Source organism: Eupeodes corollae, chromosome 2 (assembly GCF_945859685.1).
Source record: "Eupeodes corollae chromosome 2, idEupCoro1.1, whole genome shotgun sequence".
NCBI classification, from domain to species: Eukaryota; Metazoa; Arthropoda; class Insecta; order Diptera; family Syrphidae; genus Eupeodes; species Eupeodes corollae.
In genome coordinates this window covers 114,708,657-114,724,714 of record NC_079148.1, presented here as the reverse complement: position 1 = coordinate 114,724,714, position 16,058 = coordinate 114,708,657, and the positions used below count along the sequence as shown (strand labels likewise).

The 16,058-nt window shown below is 36.3% G+C and overlaps 1 protein-coding gene across 1 annotated transcript; it reads left to right on the top strand.

The window, feature by feature from the left end:
• Nucleotides 1-6,687: 6,687 nt before the first annotated feature.
• Nucleotides 6,688-7,598, top strand: LOC129945195 (RING finger protein vilya). The gene is made up of 4 exons (XM_056054852.1): nucleotides 6,688-6,837; nucleotides 6,899-7,092; nucleotides 7,182-7,345; nucleotides 7,421-7,598. The coding sequence occupies exons 1-4, from the start codon at nucleotides 6,693-6,695 to the stop codon at nucleotides 7,596-7,598; spliced, it is 681 nt and encodes a 226-aa protein (XP_055910827.1). The 5' UTR covers nucleotides 6,688-6,692.
• Nucleotides 7,599-16,058: the final 8,460 nt, after the last annotated feature.

Below are 16,058 nucleotides of genomic sequence, written 5' to 3'. Positions count from 1 at the left end.
TCTCGTATTCTATACCAAATTCAAAGGATATCATATCAATGACAAAAGTTTTCAATCAATGAGAAAAAAAGCAAAACTGCTTGTGACCTACTTTTTGTGGTATGTTTTTACAATCCATTCAAAGATACACAAAAATAGTACGTATACGCACGAGTGACCCAAAGTTAATTTCTATAGAAAATGTCTGTACTTTCTTCTTTTATTTCATCTTTTCTAATATCTGCAAATGGTTCTTTCTCGGACAACTCCTTCGTTTTTTTTCAGAATCATAAGACAGAGTTAAACTAGAATCCCTTAAAATTAGGAATTAATAGCAACAGCATATATTGAAAAGTGGACACCAAATGTTATAATCTTCTTTACCCACAGAGTATAAAGTAATGCAGCTAAAGTGTACAACGCAAAATAAAGACTTTCTATTGTCTTAGTTTATTTAAGAAAATTTACACAACACAACATAAACAAAGAATCTATCCTCATCGTCATCGCATTTATCCCAAGTGAACCGGAAATAAACTTTTACATTAAAGTTCTATTGTGGTATTTTTCTTGTCTCTTATATAGTCCTTTTCTGGTGCATACATACATCCATATGTATAAGAACTACTTTTGTTGAACAGCTAAGAGCATTCTTTCGTCGCACGCATTACCTATGTACCAATATACCTTACTATGTTCTGGTACTTTGTGGAGCACTTCACAGCACCTGGTCGGGTCTCTTATACGGATAGTATCCTCTTTTTCTAAAATTCTTATTTCAATTTGTGCATCATGACATCAGGATCCACAGTGTAAGAGAGATGGTTCAACAACAAAAGGCTATTTTAGAGTTTTCCACAAATCTACTTACAATGGCAGCCATTACCTTCAAGCTTCCTCCCATCAGTGACTGACATCGTCGTCGTCGTCGTCGTAACCATTATCTCGTACAATCCAATTTCCGATGGCTGCTTCCTTTCTAATCGCATTGCATCGATGATGCTTATATAGTATGTGTGATTTAGTGTGTAGATGTAGATAGAAACGGTATATATCGCATTGTGAAGGTATATGTACTATATTGAATAATAGTAAGTAAGTAAGTTGATATGACACTATACCTGTACTATAACGGAAATGTTCCTATATTGTGTATATGAGTTGGAGTATATCCTGTGAAATATTAGCTCCTTCCGTTAAATCGTTATACGAACCGTATTATCTTCAATTCAAAGGAATAAAACCAAAACATATTATGTATGCGCGTTCAGGTTTATTTTTTTACTTTTACGTTGTGTGCAATTTTCGCTTCCTTAAACGAGCGAACGACAAAAAAAATAAAATAGAAGGAGGAATTTAACAACTTAACGATGAAAGTGTGTAGCTGTAGCTTTATGTAGGTTGGTATATAAAGCACCAACCTCTAGCCGCCACCCCGCCACCGATCCGCAACACCATGACGTTATATTATGGGAATATGATAAGCACACTTCAGAAGCTTGTCAACGTTTAAAAAGTGACAACAATGACACAAATATTGATTAATGGCTTCTGTGATATTTTATGCTTATTTTTATGTGCACATACATACCTACTTATATACATAAATACATGTTTATAGGAGAAAATTACGTGTATAAGAGCGGCACCTTTGATAATGCGAAGGGAAAAAGCTTTTTATAAAAGGACTCTCATTCCATTCTATATTAAATATACATACATATGTTTGTATCCTTGTATGAATGAATTGCGATGTCGACGAAGACGTAAACAAATGTTCCAAAGAAACAAAATTGATTTATACGCCAGTAGTTCTAATTCTTCAACAAGTTTACAAACAGAAAAGTGAAAGGCAGTTTGATTGATTGCAACTTAATTAAGGTTAGGAAATTTGTTGTGGTAGGTGTAACACGAGGAAACATAATTATTATATTGGGTTTTATTTGAAGTAGTTTGGATGAATTTAAGAAATAAGAGCTTCTATTGGTACATGGCCTCTGAGATTTAACCTCTGCAATTTATGTTCATTAAAAGCTCAAATAAGGCATGATTTTAAATATGTATATTAATTTTAGTTTCTTTTGAAATTTCATGAGATTCAAAGTTCAGCTTTGCACTGTTGCAAGTTATTTGGTCGAGTTTGAATTTGGAGTCAATTGACAGTTGACAATCATAAATATCAAAGTTCAACTTTCAAACAGCAAATCGATAAAATCTTTGAAAATTTAGTGTATTTGAGTAAAATTGAGAAAAGTTTATTTCAATGTACACAATTCTTCATGGCTTCAACATTTGGGAGACAACATCCGAAGGAGTGTGTCCTGAGATCTTCGCTGAGTTGAACCACCGAATTCAGCTGGTCAACGAGCCCACTCGAATACCGGACTTGGTAGGTCGAGCAAAAAATACCCTTGACTTGTTTCTTACCTCGGACCTGGTAAGTACACTATTAGTGTTCTATCTAATCTAGGCACATCTGCCAATTGTGTTATATCTGCAAATTTTTGGTGTCAATACTCCTCAGTTAAAGAAAGAGCTCTTAGGAGAACCGTTTGGTAATACGAGAAAGCCAACTGGAAAGGTCTCAATAATTATTATAGGATCTTTAACTGGTCACTATGATTACCTGATAGTGACGTTGACGCCAGTGCTGATATTATCACAAGTTTGATTCTCCTGGGAATGAGAACTTTTATCCCAAATATTGTTAAAAGCATCAGACCTAAGTAAAACACATGGTTCGATGCGAGCTGTAAAGATGTTATTAGGGTCAATAACGTTTCCGTTGTTTTAAAGCCCATCCAACTGAGGAGAAGCGGAATAAGTTGAAGCAAGCCAGGAAGGCCTGCAACGCCCATATTCGACGGGCCAAATTTTTACATGACCAAAAATTACGGCAAGAAATACTGCAATGTCCCAAAGGCAGCAACAATTTTTGGTCATTTGTAAAAACCTTAAGGAATTCTTCCTCTTACTCGGTTCCAACGCTCTTTATCAATGACACTCCATTTGTTAGTTCTTTAGAGAAAGCTTATCTCTTTGTTAGGCAGTCATCGAGCGCGTTAGTGATTGTATGGGGCCAATCTTTTTTTTCGCACTCATAACTCATAATGTGGCGAGAGTTCTAAAAGATCTTAACACACGTACATTTGCTGGTCTGGATGGTATACCCGCTATTGTTCTTAAGAGGTGTTCTTCAACGCTGGAAAAACCACTGCGTAAGCCTTTTCACCTATTCTACTCCTCAGGTCTCGTTCCGAGCGGATGAAAAACTTCATTTGTCCAGCCTATTCCCAAAAAAGGCCAATCTTCCTCACCCTCTAATTATCGACAGATTGCAATTACGTCACTTCTTTCAAAGGTCATGTAAACGAGGACCGAAGCTTCTTAATGACCGGTAGTACGGCTTTCGCAGCAATAGGTCCACTGGTGATCTCATGGTTCCCACCGAACAGTGGAGCAAATCCTTACATCGTGTTGGAGAAAGTAAAATTATTGCACTTTATATTTCAAAAGCATTTGATAGGATTTGTCATCAGGCCCTCTTATAAAAAATGAGTGCTTTCAGTTTTCACGAATCCCTGCTTCATTGAATTACCTTTGGGATCGTTCAATTCAAGTAGTATTGGAAGGATTCAAGTCGGAAAACCACAAAATAAATGCTAGTGTGCCCTAGAGCTCTGCTCTATCTCCAACACTCTTTCTCATTTTTATTATTGATCTCCTGTCTGCAACATCTTGACGATAGTACTCTCAGCTTTTCATGTTTTTTTATTCAAAGCTTGAGTATAACTCTCATCTCTGGGCTGGTCCACCTGCAACCTACTTAAGCCTTTTGGATAGCATTGAACGAGGAGCATTTAAATTAATTGGTGATAACACCATCATAGGACATTTACGTCGCTTGAACATCGTCGTAAAGTTTCTTGTCTCACTCTTTTTTACCGTTATTTTAACGGTTTATGCTCAAGAGAAATAGCCAGTTGCATTCTTCCCTTTAAACATTTCAACCGTAATACTCGGGCTTCTAAAAATGCTCATCAGTATACCCTCGAGCACAGAGATTCTTTTTTTAGCCGTACTACGCGAATGTGGAATGCCTTACGATACTCTGTTTTTACCATCCATTGCCATATTCAGGAATTCAAAAACAATGTCCACGACACCTCCTTCCAACCTCTCACTCCTCTTCCTAGTGGTCACACTGTGTCTTTATATAATAAGGGTAGTAATATCCCATTTATTAAAACGATATTTCTTTTGGTTTAGGTTTATTTTATTTTTTTTAATTGAATTTTAATTTTTATTTTTAACAATTTATTGGCGTGTCTAGTCTCGTTTAAAAGAAGAATCAAATCAAATTAAATGGGGTGGCGCAACAGTCCGTTGTGAACCAGGGCCTAGTGACTTACAACTCTCAACCATTCCTGTGTGCGAGTACTGTTGTCAGGAATGGAAGGGACCTACAATTTAAGGCCGAATCCGAACGGCTAGTTTGAGAAAGCACTTTTTCACTTCAAGAATTACTCTTGAAGGATTTGTCAATTCCTCGCAAGAGGCAGTACCCGCAAAAATAATTTTTTTTAAATTAAGCTGGCACAGGCAGGGATTGAACCCAAGACCCCTTGCATGACAGTCCAACCCACTAACCATCACCATCAAATAGCTTTTCAAAAATTAAAAATAATGTCTTCAAACATTTTTTATTTCCAAGAAAATACTTGTTTTCGATATTCATTAGTTTTTTTTATAAAAATCCAACAGTCCGTTTTTTTCATAAAAAAATAAAATCTTCAAAAAATTGTACCCAAATTTGGTAAAAATTGATTTACGGTTTTTGATATCTATCAAATTAATTTCATTCATCCAATTTGTAAAAATTTAAGAAATGCTACTAAAATTGATAAAAATTTGTTTGCGGCTAAGAATCTAATTAACTAAACTAGATTTTCAAACTAAACTATTTCTTGATATGAAAAACATTGGCGCAGAATTTTAAACAACCTATTATTAAGGCCATAGCACGATACTAGTTTACAATTTACTATATATCTACTATCTTTTCACTAATTTTAAACACTTTTTATTGTTTTGCTAACTAGTATTATTCTAAAACCATTTTATTAAAAAACATGAACACATCTAAATAATGACAGATTGTGGAGCAAACAAAACAAACATACCTTAATATATTTGCAAATGTCAAAGTGACAACATTGAATTTGTATTTTTTTTTCATTAATTTTGTTTTCATAACTCGCCGTGGTTTATTTGCGTTAAAGTTTAAGTTCGTTGCAACTATTTTGGATATTAACAACGAATAATATTAAAAATTTATTCTACCAGGTAAAAGAATTATTGTTTAGTGAAAAAGTTTAAATGAAATGTGTATCAAATTATTTAATATCTGCGATAGATCTATTCCCCGTGAAGCATCTTCAATACCCAGAAGCAGCTACAATGGTACAACTGTTGGCTTCGGTGTGAAGGTTGGTGGTAGTGGTTGTGGGTACTCAGGAGGGTATCTAAGGTTGCGACAATAAAGAGACACGAGAGAGTGGCGCTTTCTTTAATGATGTCCTTCAACGCCCGTGTACTTTTGTGGCGTTCATTGGTGTATGCAGTTTGATATTTGTGCGACAGCCTAACAAAGTACCTACTAAGTTCGATCGTATATACCAAATCCCAAGATATATAATGTACTGGTAATCCTGGAGATGTAGATTTGCTTTAGATACATGACGTGGCCAAGCGAAAGTGACCTTTTTTTGTCTTTTTTAATGTATCAGTTTTTTTTCATTAGCTGCTGATTTTAAACGAAATATCTCATACCAAAATGACATGATGACGTCATAAACGAGAAGTTTTCTCGTGCTTTTTGTTCTATATTACGCTTTCGGACCCTCATGGCTTTCTTTAAATCAAATTAAATTAATTTACTTTTTATGATATCTATAAATAAATTTTATTTCACAATTTATCAATTTTAAAACACTTTGTCACATTTGAGAAAAATGACATTTGTCATACAGATTTAGTACGATACTAAAAAGATAAAGTAGCCATTTGATGATTTTAACGTTAGTAAAATGTTAAGAAGATAGTACGATACTAAACTCGTTCAAAATTATCCAAATCCTTTTTTTTAACCTAGTATCGTACTAAAAATGATTTAACATCGTACTAAATCGTCTAAAATTTTGCAACATTTTTATTAATTTAAATTTTTTTTTAAATAGTTCAACTTACAACTTTTTTTGACCCAACACGAAAACCTATAAACTTTTACGTAAGACAAATTGACGAACGGGATGGGAAGTTATCAGTGTGGGTCGCATACCAGCCTCTTTTTTAAATTTTCTATTAAAAACAACTTTATATTTGGGCCGAACAACTTAAAATAATTCTTCCATTTTTAGAAAAAATATCCAAAAATTCAAGGTCCAAAAATGTTAAAATTTATGATTCTTCGATTTTTTCAAAAACTTTTCATATATCTTTAGATGTTCAATGAAATTTCCTCTTATATTGTTTGTAAATAGGAGATGGAAAAAAATTACGTGAACAAACAGATCTTCTAGTCATCTACTCCATTCTATAAACCGGAAATTCAAAATTCATCCATTGTTATTTTATTTCATTTTCAGGTATCAATAGCAAGTCATTACCAACGCTCAAAGTAAATTCGGTTGAAAAAAAAAAATAAAATAAAAATGTCATCGACTCGAGATCAAAGTAAAAATTGTACGAGCGTATGGATTCATTGCAACAGATGTTTTCATAACTATTCTGATAAAGACAAAACCATGTATATTTTATCCTGCTATGATGTAGTCTGTGAAAAATGCATAATCATTGGTAAGAAAATTTTATACTAAAACAGTCTTCAATGTTCTTTATTTTCCCCCCGTTTTCACAGCAAATAAACATGAAATAAAATGTTTAAAATGCAAAAATATTGTCAAAGGTCATCCGATTGGAAATAATCTAACAACAAATCTCAAAGAACTCTTCCATCCACGCCCGTGGTCATTGAAATTTGAGAAAACTTTGTCTGTTTTAAAATTCCAAACTAAACAACGGAATAATTTTATGAATGGATGCAAAAAGATGGTAAACGAAAAAAAAAAACAAAACAAACAAATATTTATTTGAGTAAATAGAAGATAAAAACTGTTATTTTTGTGCTTTTATATGTGTAGAAAGACTTTGTAAAATCGATGTCAAAGCAGAGGGACCACATTAAAGACGAATGCAAGACGCTGTACTTACTTCAAGAGAAAAAGAAGAAAGAAAAAACAAAAGCCACAGCAATTTTACGAAAGTTAAAACAACTTAATTTAGCAAAGAAATACGCTAATCGAGGGTAAGTCTAACTGAGAATGAGAAAAAGTTTACATACCATTGCTGTGAGGGTAGTAAAGTTTGGTTGCTTTTTTAGTTTGGAAAAACGTCGTCCTAGTACCAGCAGCGCTTTCAATTTTGATATGGAACGAATCAATAGACGCAACGATCGCACGATTCCTTCAACTTGCCACATCATGTCGAGATCAAGGAACGAAGACACTTTTGGTTTTCCTAGTGCGGAGGAGAGTGCTTCAACAAGTTTCTATTTGTAATAGATTAAGGTTTTTAAGAAAGTTGAAAATTGTACAAGATTTTTTGTTCAACATTTTTGGATCAGTTTATATTCTTGGAATTAAATAAAACTACTCTCTCTCTGTTTTATTAATTGAGTATTAATTGTTTCTATAAGGTTTTCTTTTTGTTTTTATCAGAAAAAAGAGCTTTGAATATATACAAGGAAGCTTTATAGTTTTTCTTGAGAGGTACAACCTTTTGAATTGAATAAAGCAAAGTTGATTTTTTCAAGTTGACATGAAACTTACTTTATTCGAAAGATAATCTTATGCTATTATAATTTAATTATGTTTTCTGGATTATGGCCTCGACAGCTGGATCGGACGTAGTCTAATTTGGAAGTCTTCATCGTTAAACGAAATAACGTTTAGTACAAATTCAAAATTAGCTGAAAATATAACTTCTGGGATGGCTGCGATGCGACCTAGCTAACTTCAAGTTTTTATCTGTAAAATGATTATTTTTGAAATAATTGTCAATTGAGAAAATCCCAAAAGTATAGAAGTGTTAGCTTTTTTAAGATGTTTGAGAAATTAAACAAATTTAATTGTATATTGGTAGGATATTGTAAAAGAACTGTCAAATAATATTTTTTAATGAACCAAATGATAATACAGATGTTCAAATGGTAGACATGTGCATTCAAGAAGACACAAGCGTCCACAGGTTTTTCTCAAAACCCACCTCTGTCTATCAACTCCACAGTTTTTTCTCAAAACCCATCTCTGTCTATCAACTCCTACTCCTCCCCGCTGTGAACATCGGATGCCTAGTACCTCAACTGGAGATTGGGTTCCAACCCCAGTGGAAAGTTGTTGGGGGCAGCAAACGAGAGAGGAGGGAGAGGTGTTTCCACTAAGGCACCTCTCTTTATCCAGACGGCAGCGGACAAATTCTCGAGATGGAATCAACGATGGCGTCTACAGTTCCAGTAAGTTTGAACTTCTTAGTGAACACCTTAAAGGGCTTCGTGGACATATTCAGAGCCCAGGCCTGTAAGGAGCGGTTTATCCGGCTCCCCTTCCTTGGAGTTATACTAAGGATCTGGCCCCCCAGGTTGGGGGTTGTGTCGGGGCGACTTCCTGGCCACGTAAAAAATATATTTAGTTGCGAAGCACCAACAAGCCTCGGATATGGACGGATTCACTGTTGACAACCCACGCAAACGAAATAAGGACAACGAACTTCGGATCTGTACGTGGAATGATAGATCGCTTAACAGACCACGTGCAACCGAACAATTAGCGGAAGCTCTGAACTGCTGCAAGGTAGATATTACCGCCATCCAAGAAGTGCGATGGGATGGACCGGGCAAACGCAAACTAAAAGACTGCGATATCTACTACGGCGACTGCTACCGAGAACAAAGACAGCGTCTATTTGGGTGTGGATTTGTTGTTGGAACTAGGCTCAGGCAAAAAGTCTTGAGTTTTAACAGTGTGAGCGAGCGCATCACAACAATCTGCATCAAGGCTAAATTCGGCAACATAAGCCTAATAAAAGCGCATGCCACAACAGAGGAGAAAGATGGAGACACCATAAGACATATTCTTCGAGCTCTTGGACAAGACATATGAGTAGTGCCCTGGCTATGACATTAAAATTGTCTTAGGAGATTTTAAAGCCAAACTAGAAAGAGAAGACATCTTTGGTGGCATAATCGGGAGATACAGCCTGCACGACACTACCTCCGACAACGGATTCAGGCTGGTCGATTTCGCTGCGGGGCGAGACGTTCTAGTAGCTAGTACGCAGTTCACGCATCTTAATATTCACAAGGGGACATGGAAATCTCCTGATCAATCAACCGACAAACAGATTGACCACATTGCGATCGACGCACGACACTTCTCCAGTATCCAGCATATCCGAAAATTCCGAGAGGCCAACATTGACTCAGACCACTACCTCGTTGTAGCCAAGGTACGGCTACGGATATCCCGATCCAAGCCAAAATAAGGAAGTACTGTGAGAAGATTCGACGTTAGACGGATACAATCGCAAGAGACTGACATGTACTTTTCCGATTGAGTCTCTAATAACCTCTTAAGGAGTCTTATGCTTTCTGCATTAATCATTGAAAACCAGTGGCAACATTGCCTTGCAGCCATCAGAGATGCCGCCTCTGAAGTGCTAGGTTTCACACGGCCACCACAGCGAAACCCCTGGTTGGATGACGAATGCCGGCAAGCGCACGCAGCGGAACAAGAGGCATACAATACGGCGCTGCACAAAAGGACTAGAGCTGCTCGCGAGGTCTACTAGATGGAAAAAAAGAGAGCATGAGAATCGCGCGATCGAGGAGATAGAGGGATGTCACAACATCACAACAGGAATGAGGTTCGTAAATTCTACCAAAAGGTAAATAAAACCTCCCAAGGGTACCAGCCACGAACCGAAGCCTGTAAAGACGATCAAGGGAACATCGTAGTAGAACCGCAGTCGATGCTGAGAATATGAAAAGATCACTTCTCCAAATTGTATAACGGCGATGACGAACCGAATTCCGCTGTAAGGGAGATAGAACCACTCAACCTCGGCGACGCAGATCAACAATTCCGCCTACCCGACCTTGACGAAGTGAAGATAGCTATATCTAAACTTAAGTCAAACAAAGCTGCTGGAGCTGACGTCATCGCTGCCGAATTATTCAAAGCAGCAGGCGATGACTTGGTACGGAGCATGCACCAACTCATCTGCAAAAAATGGTCGGAAGAAAGCATGCCTGATTAGTGGAATCTCAGCATAGTGTGCTCGATACATAAGAAAGGAGACCCTCTAAACTGCGCCAACTACAGAGGCATCAGTCTCCTTAACATTGCGTATAAGATCCTCTCTGCCGTATTATGTGAACGTCTGAAGCCATTCGTCAACAACCTGATTGGTCCTTATCAGTGTGGCTTCAGACCAGGAAAGTCCACTATTGACCAAATATTCACACTACGGCAGATCTTGGAAAAAACCCAGGAGCTTCAAATCGATACCCACCATCTCTTTATCGATTTTAAAGCCGCGTATGACAGCATCTATAGGGAAGAGCTCTACCGAGCAATGTCTAGTTTTGGCATCCCTGTCAAACTTATCCGTTTGTGCAGAATGACGATGGAGAATGCACGCTGCTCTATCAAGGTCGGAAAAGATCTCACCGATACATTTGATGTCAAAAAAGGGTTTAGACAAGGCGATGCACTGTCATGCGACTTCTTCCACATCGTTCTGGAAAGAATTGTGCAAAACTCAACCGTCAACACTAGAGGCACAATCTTCCAAAGATCCATCCAATTACTCGGATACGCAGATGATATTGACATAATTGGAAGATCAAAGCGTGATGTCAGTGGAGCGTTTTTGAGCATTGCGACGGAAGCGAAGAAGATGGGTTTAGTGGTCAATGAGGGCAAGACCAAGTATATGATGTCATCAAAAAAGGACACTGAACGACGACGTCTTGGACAAAACGTCACCATGGACAGCTATAACTTTGAGGTAGTTAAGGACTTTGTCTACCTAGGCACCGCTATTAATGCAGACAACGACACCAGCGCTGAAATCAAACGAAGAATAACTCTTGCAAATCGCTGCTTCTTTGGACTTAGAAGGCAATTGAGAAGTAAAGTCCTCTCTCGAGCATGTAAAATCACCATCTATAAGACACTCATCATCCCGGTTCTCATTTATGGCGCTGAGGCCTGGACCCTGTCAAAGAAAGATGAGAGCGTCTTAGGATGCTTCGAGAGAAAAATTCTTCGGGCGATTTTTGGTCCCGTACGCATAGATGGAGAATGGAGGAGAAGATATAACGACGAGCTGTACGGGCTGTACAGCGACACTGACCTAGTTAGCAGAATCAAAGTCCAACGGCTTAGATGGCGAGGTCATGTAGAGCGGATGGACATCAACGCTCCAGCCCGGAAGGTCTTCGAATCCAATCCCGAGGGACGGCGCAGTAGAGGAAGACCTTGACTCAGTTGGCGCACCCAGGTGGGAGAGGACCTCAACGAACTTAGCGTGCGAAACTGGAGACAACTAGCTAGGGACTGAGCTGGATGGAGACGCGTATTGGTTGAGGCCCAGGTCCGCCCGGACTGCAGCACCACCTTAAGTAAGTATGTTAAATTAATTTCCATTAGAATTCTTATAGGTTTTTAATTTCAATAAAAAAACAGAACCCTTGAAAAGAGGCTGGGATGACACCCACACTGATAACTTCCCAACCCGTATGTCGATGTGTCTTGCTTAAAAATTTGTAGGTTTTCGTGTTGGGTTAAAAAAGCTGTCAGTTGAATTATTCTTAAAAATTTTTAAATTAGCAACAACATTTTTCGTATAAAGAAATACTTTAGTTTGAAAATCTAGTTTTGTTGAATAGATTTTTAGTCGAAAACTGATTTTTGAAAACTTTAATAGCATTTTTTAAATTTTTTACAAATTGGATGAATGAAATTAATTTGAGAGATATCAAGAACCGAAGCAACGAGAATATGAAGGTAGCGATACCTAATTTCAGTAGTGGCAGGGTTGTGAAAAATCCTAAAGGCCTCTGATACATCATCGGGGGCTGAAAGGACACCCGCAGCGTAGAATTGGCTAAAAGCATACTTGGTACAACAAGGACCAGTAAAGAGTCTACGTCTAAAAGAGAAAGGTCTCTTGAGGGGGCCGTACCGACACCAAAACGGCCTTGGGTGTACAACAACAGCACTCCCCTCAATCCCATCAAGAAATAATACAATTTCAGTGATGCCGCGAAAGGCAAAGTCGTGGTTGCGGTCATTGACAGGAGCGATGATGATGGCACAATATCGGCTGATCGTTGGCAGTTGGTCAAGGTTAAGCTCTCGGGTGGTTTTTTGAGCATTTTGAGGGAGCTTCCAGGACCACTTCCTTCCATAAGCGATGGGGGTTGGCATTAAGGTCATGTCAAACTCAAGGTTTGTTTGCTGTCAGCCGGTTAGGTGAAGTTTAGCCAGGTGCGAAACTCGAGGTTGTCGCTGTGGAAGACATTCCTAGCAGACCTAGAGCCCGCATCTGGATACCGATCTAACCTGCTGGTATCGAGGACATTCTCGAGGTGGTCAAAGTTTGTAACCCGTCCCTTCCGACGCATAACTGGAAAATAGCCAAGCTAGAGGAAGTGAAGCGTCTTTATAGGAGCGCCATTGTGGTACTCAATAAAGAATCCTTGGCTCCTCTAGCCCTAAACGAGGGCTCCATAAACTATGGCTTCAATCCATTAAAATTCGAATCTACAAAAAAAATGAAGTTAACGCGGAAAGCGGGCGTCCTAAAACAACAGAAGGTGAACTAGCGGTTGGTGGGTCTGGGACGTCGCGATTGGAGAGGGCATATGTTCATCGTCACCCTCTGTTAGGAGAGAAGACGATGCACCCATGCCCTCTCCAATCGCGACTCCACCCTCTACAAAAGTCGTAGACAGTCCATCCTTAATGGAGACTGAGGACGACCTTAACATGATCTTTCTGAGCGAGGACGAACTCTTGGGTTCATCCTCATACTCAGAGGATCAGAACAAAACCGTGGTGGAGGTTGATCTGCCTAATTGTAGTCAAAATGCTGCAGATTAATCTCCAACACTCCATAAAGGCCTCGGCCTCACTTCTTCTCCGTCTGGCAAGAAACGGGGAAGACATTGTCCTGATCCAAGAGCCATGGATTGTGGGATCCGTTGTTAGAGGACTCAGGACTCATGGGTACTACACACTTTGTGTGACAGATAAAGGTGAACCTAGATCTTGCATAACAATATTTTATGTAAAATAAAAAAGTTTGAAGACCATATTTAAAATTTTTTTGAAAAGCTATTTGAGTCGAAAGTAAATTTTTAACAAGTTTTGATATCGTCTTCTTTTAGTTTTTTATTATTTGTAAAAAAACTGTCAATTCGATTTTTCTCAAAAATTTTCAGAATGTTGAAAACAGGTTTGAGTCGAAATTCAATTTTTACCAATTTTGAGTAGTGTTTCTTTAGGTTTTTATTTTGTATAAAAAAACTGGGCACGAGTACTATAACTTTGGCGACAAGATATAATAACGGTTTTTGGTAGATGGGCTTAACACAAGCTTTTTTTTACTATTGGATGGGGGGGTCTATCTCTCCCCGTTTAGGCGGTAGGGGCAATTTAAAAAAATATGTACATTAAATGGAAAAAATAATTCAAAAATAACGGCAATACTTACAATTAAGTTTTATACCTTTTTTTAAAGCCAACATTTTTGTCTGTTAGCTTGTTTTTAAATCAAGTCAAAACTATGCATAGTTTTTGAAAAAAATTGTTTTAAACTCAAAATTTGTGCAAACAAAAGTAAAAAAAGGGTTAAAGGTTTTCATTTCAGAATTTATTGCTCTTATTTGTTTTTGATCAAAAATTTTCTCAAAAACTAAAAGACATAAAATCATCTACCACAAATATACTTCTTTGGAATCACGTTACAAATATAGTACAAACTTTAATTCAAGCCTCTAGCGAAATTGGTTCATGAGATATTTAGGGTTAACCAAAATTGTCACCTTTTTTCAAACTTCGACGGTAAAAAAACCACACACGCTATTTTCTTGAGAGCCCTTTTGCATTTGTCTGCATTGTTATCTGTATAACAAAATTTATTTGAAGTCGATATCTCTCCTGGTTCTTGAGCTATGGACGACGAAAAAAATGTAGCGAACGTACGGACGCACGCACAGACACCTTTCTAAATTTATTTCGACTCTAAGGACCTTGAAATGTCGATAAATGTCAAAATTTTTAATTCGACAAATCGGACTAATCGGAAGTTAATAAAAAGAAATCGTATTTTTCCACAAGTTTTGATTCTTAAAATATTATTGTTATGAAAGATGAGTAGTAAATATCATTCATTTTTCGTGTAAATCTCTTAACCTCACAAACTTTTAAGCTTCTATTTAAAAAAAATTCTTATCAGTCTAATATTTCAAATTATTTCAAACTGTTTGAATTTTAAAAACCCAAAGTTCCTTTTTTTCATCAAAAGAAAAAAATTCCAAAAAATAGGAAATAGCAAATATACTATTTTTTTAGTACGTTTTGAAACATCAGTTAACATTATTCGAAAATTCCAAGTGAAAGATTGATTAGAAGTTCACAAATGTATTGAGAATTACATAAGAAAGATATTACTTTAATTATAAAATTGAAAATTGATTCAATTCAATTGATAATTTTTGTTTAGAAAATTAAAGTCCTATCAAAACTTTATGGTATTTAAATAAGATGTTTCATTTTAAATAGATATAATTTTTGGCAGATATTATTACTAAGCTTTCATCTTTTAATATTTGAAAAGTAAAAACTACGGCATTACTAAAACTGAAACAATAAAAAATAAAGTTTCCATTTTGTGTATAAATTTAAATGTAAAATGTCGCTTTGAAAGACAAGACTAGACAATATTAGAAAAATACTTTTTTGACGACTAATTTGAAGTCTCATCTTAGCCACCCAAGGAAATTTTTTTAAAAATCTGTATGCTTTGGAGGCGCACTCAACTTATATCGATAAGAAACTTCCTACACTTTACACCATTCTTTTTATATTCTGGGGAGCTCATGGGATCCAAAGAGATCCGTTTGAGATGTTTTTTGATACAAATGTACCTAATCTGACCTCCATTAAAAATAAAGTTATATTCCAATACTCCACAATTGATTTAAGATCTTTAAGATGAAATTTTTGAAGTTACCTAAAACATACAGCCGCAAATGTTCGAATAAGTCATCTTAAATTTCATAAGAAGGATATAAAACATAAATGAAATAAACATCCTCGGATTGCTCTTAGAAAAAACTCGACGTTGTTTAATATCAAAATAAAACCTCTAACCGAATGGACACCTTACATTTCAAACAGGTACAAAATATACTTCAACAAATTTACGCCTATACTATTAAGGACTTTTGTTTTTTGGAAAATACAAAAATAACGACAAGAATTATAAAATAACTCACCAAATTGATTTCATTTTAAACAATTAATAACAATCAGAAACCACAAAACTTACCTAGAATAAAAAAAAGAATTCAAATTATTACAAAATTCAAATAAATAAGAAAATAATTTCATAATCATTTTATTTCCTACTCACATTTCGAAATTTAAAATTCCCTTTTTTTTAAATTTTAAATTTTAAATCTGACCGCCAAAAAATATGCATCGAATTCCAATTGATTCTGCGCACTTCACTACAGACACCGACGACGATATCAAAATAAAACGGTAAATTTTTCTGCCCAACTATAAAAATTACGTATAAAGGAAAAATACACAAAATCACTTTAAATAAATTAATTTATATAACCAAAAACACAACTGAACAAAAATTATTACTTTATTAACATTTGTATTTAGTTTTAAATTCACAAAACAAATAAATTAAATTTTAATATTATTTTTTCTACAAAC

Coding starts and splice junctions, on each gene's coding strand:
- LOC129945195 (XM_056054852.1), top strand. CDS start 6,693: ATGTCATCGACTCGAGATCAAAGTAAAAATTGTACGAGCGTATGGATT. Junction 6,838..6,898: donor TGAAAAATGCATAATCATTG/GTAAGAAAATTT, acceptor CCGTTTTCACAG/CAAATAAACATGAAATAAAA. Junction 7,093..7,181: donor TGAATGGATGCAAAAAGATG/GTAAACGAAAAA, acceptor TTATATGTGTAG/AAAGACTTTGTAAAATCGAT.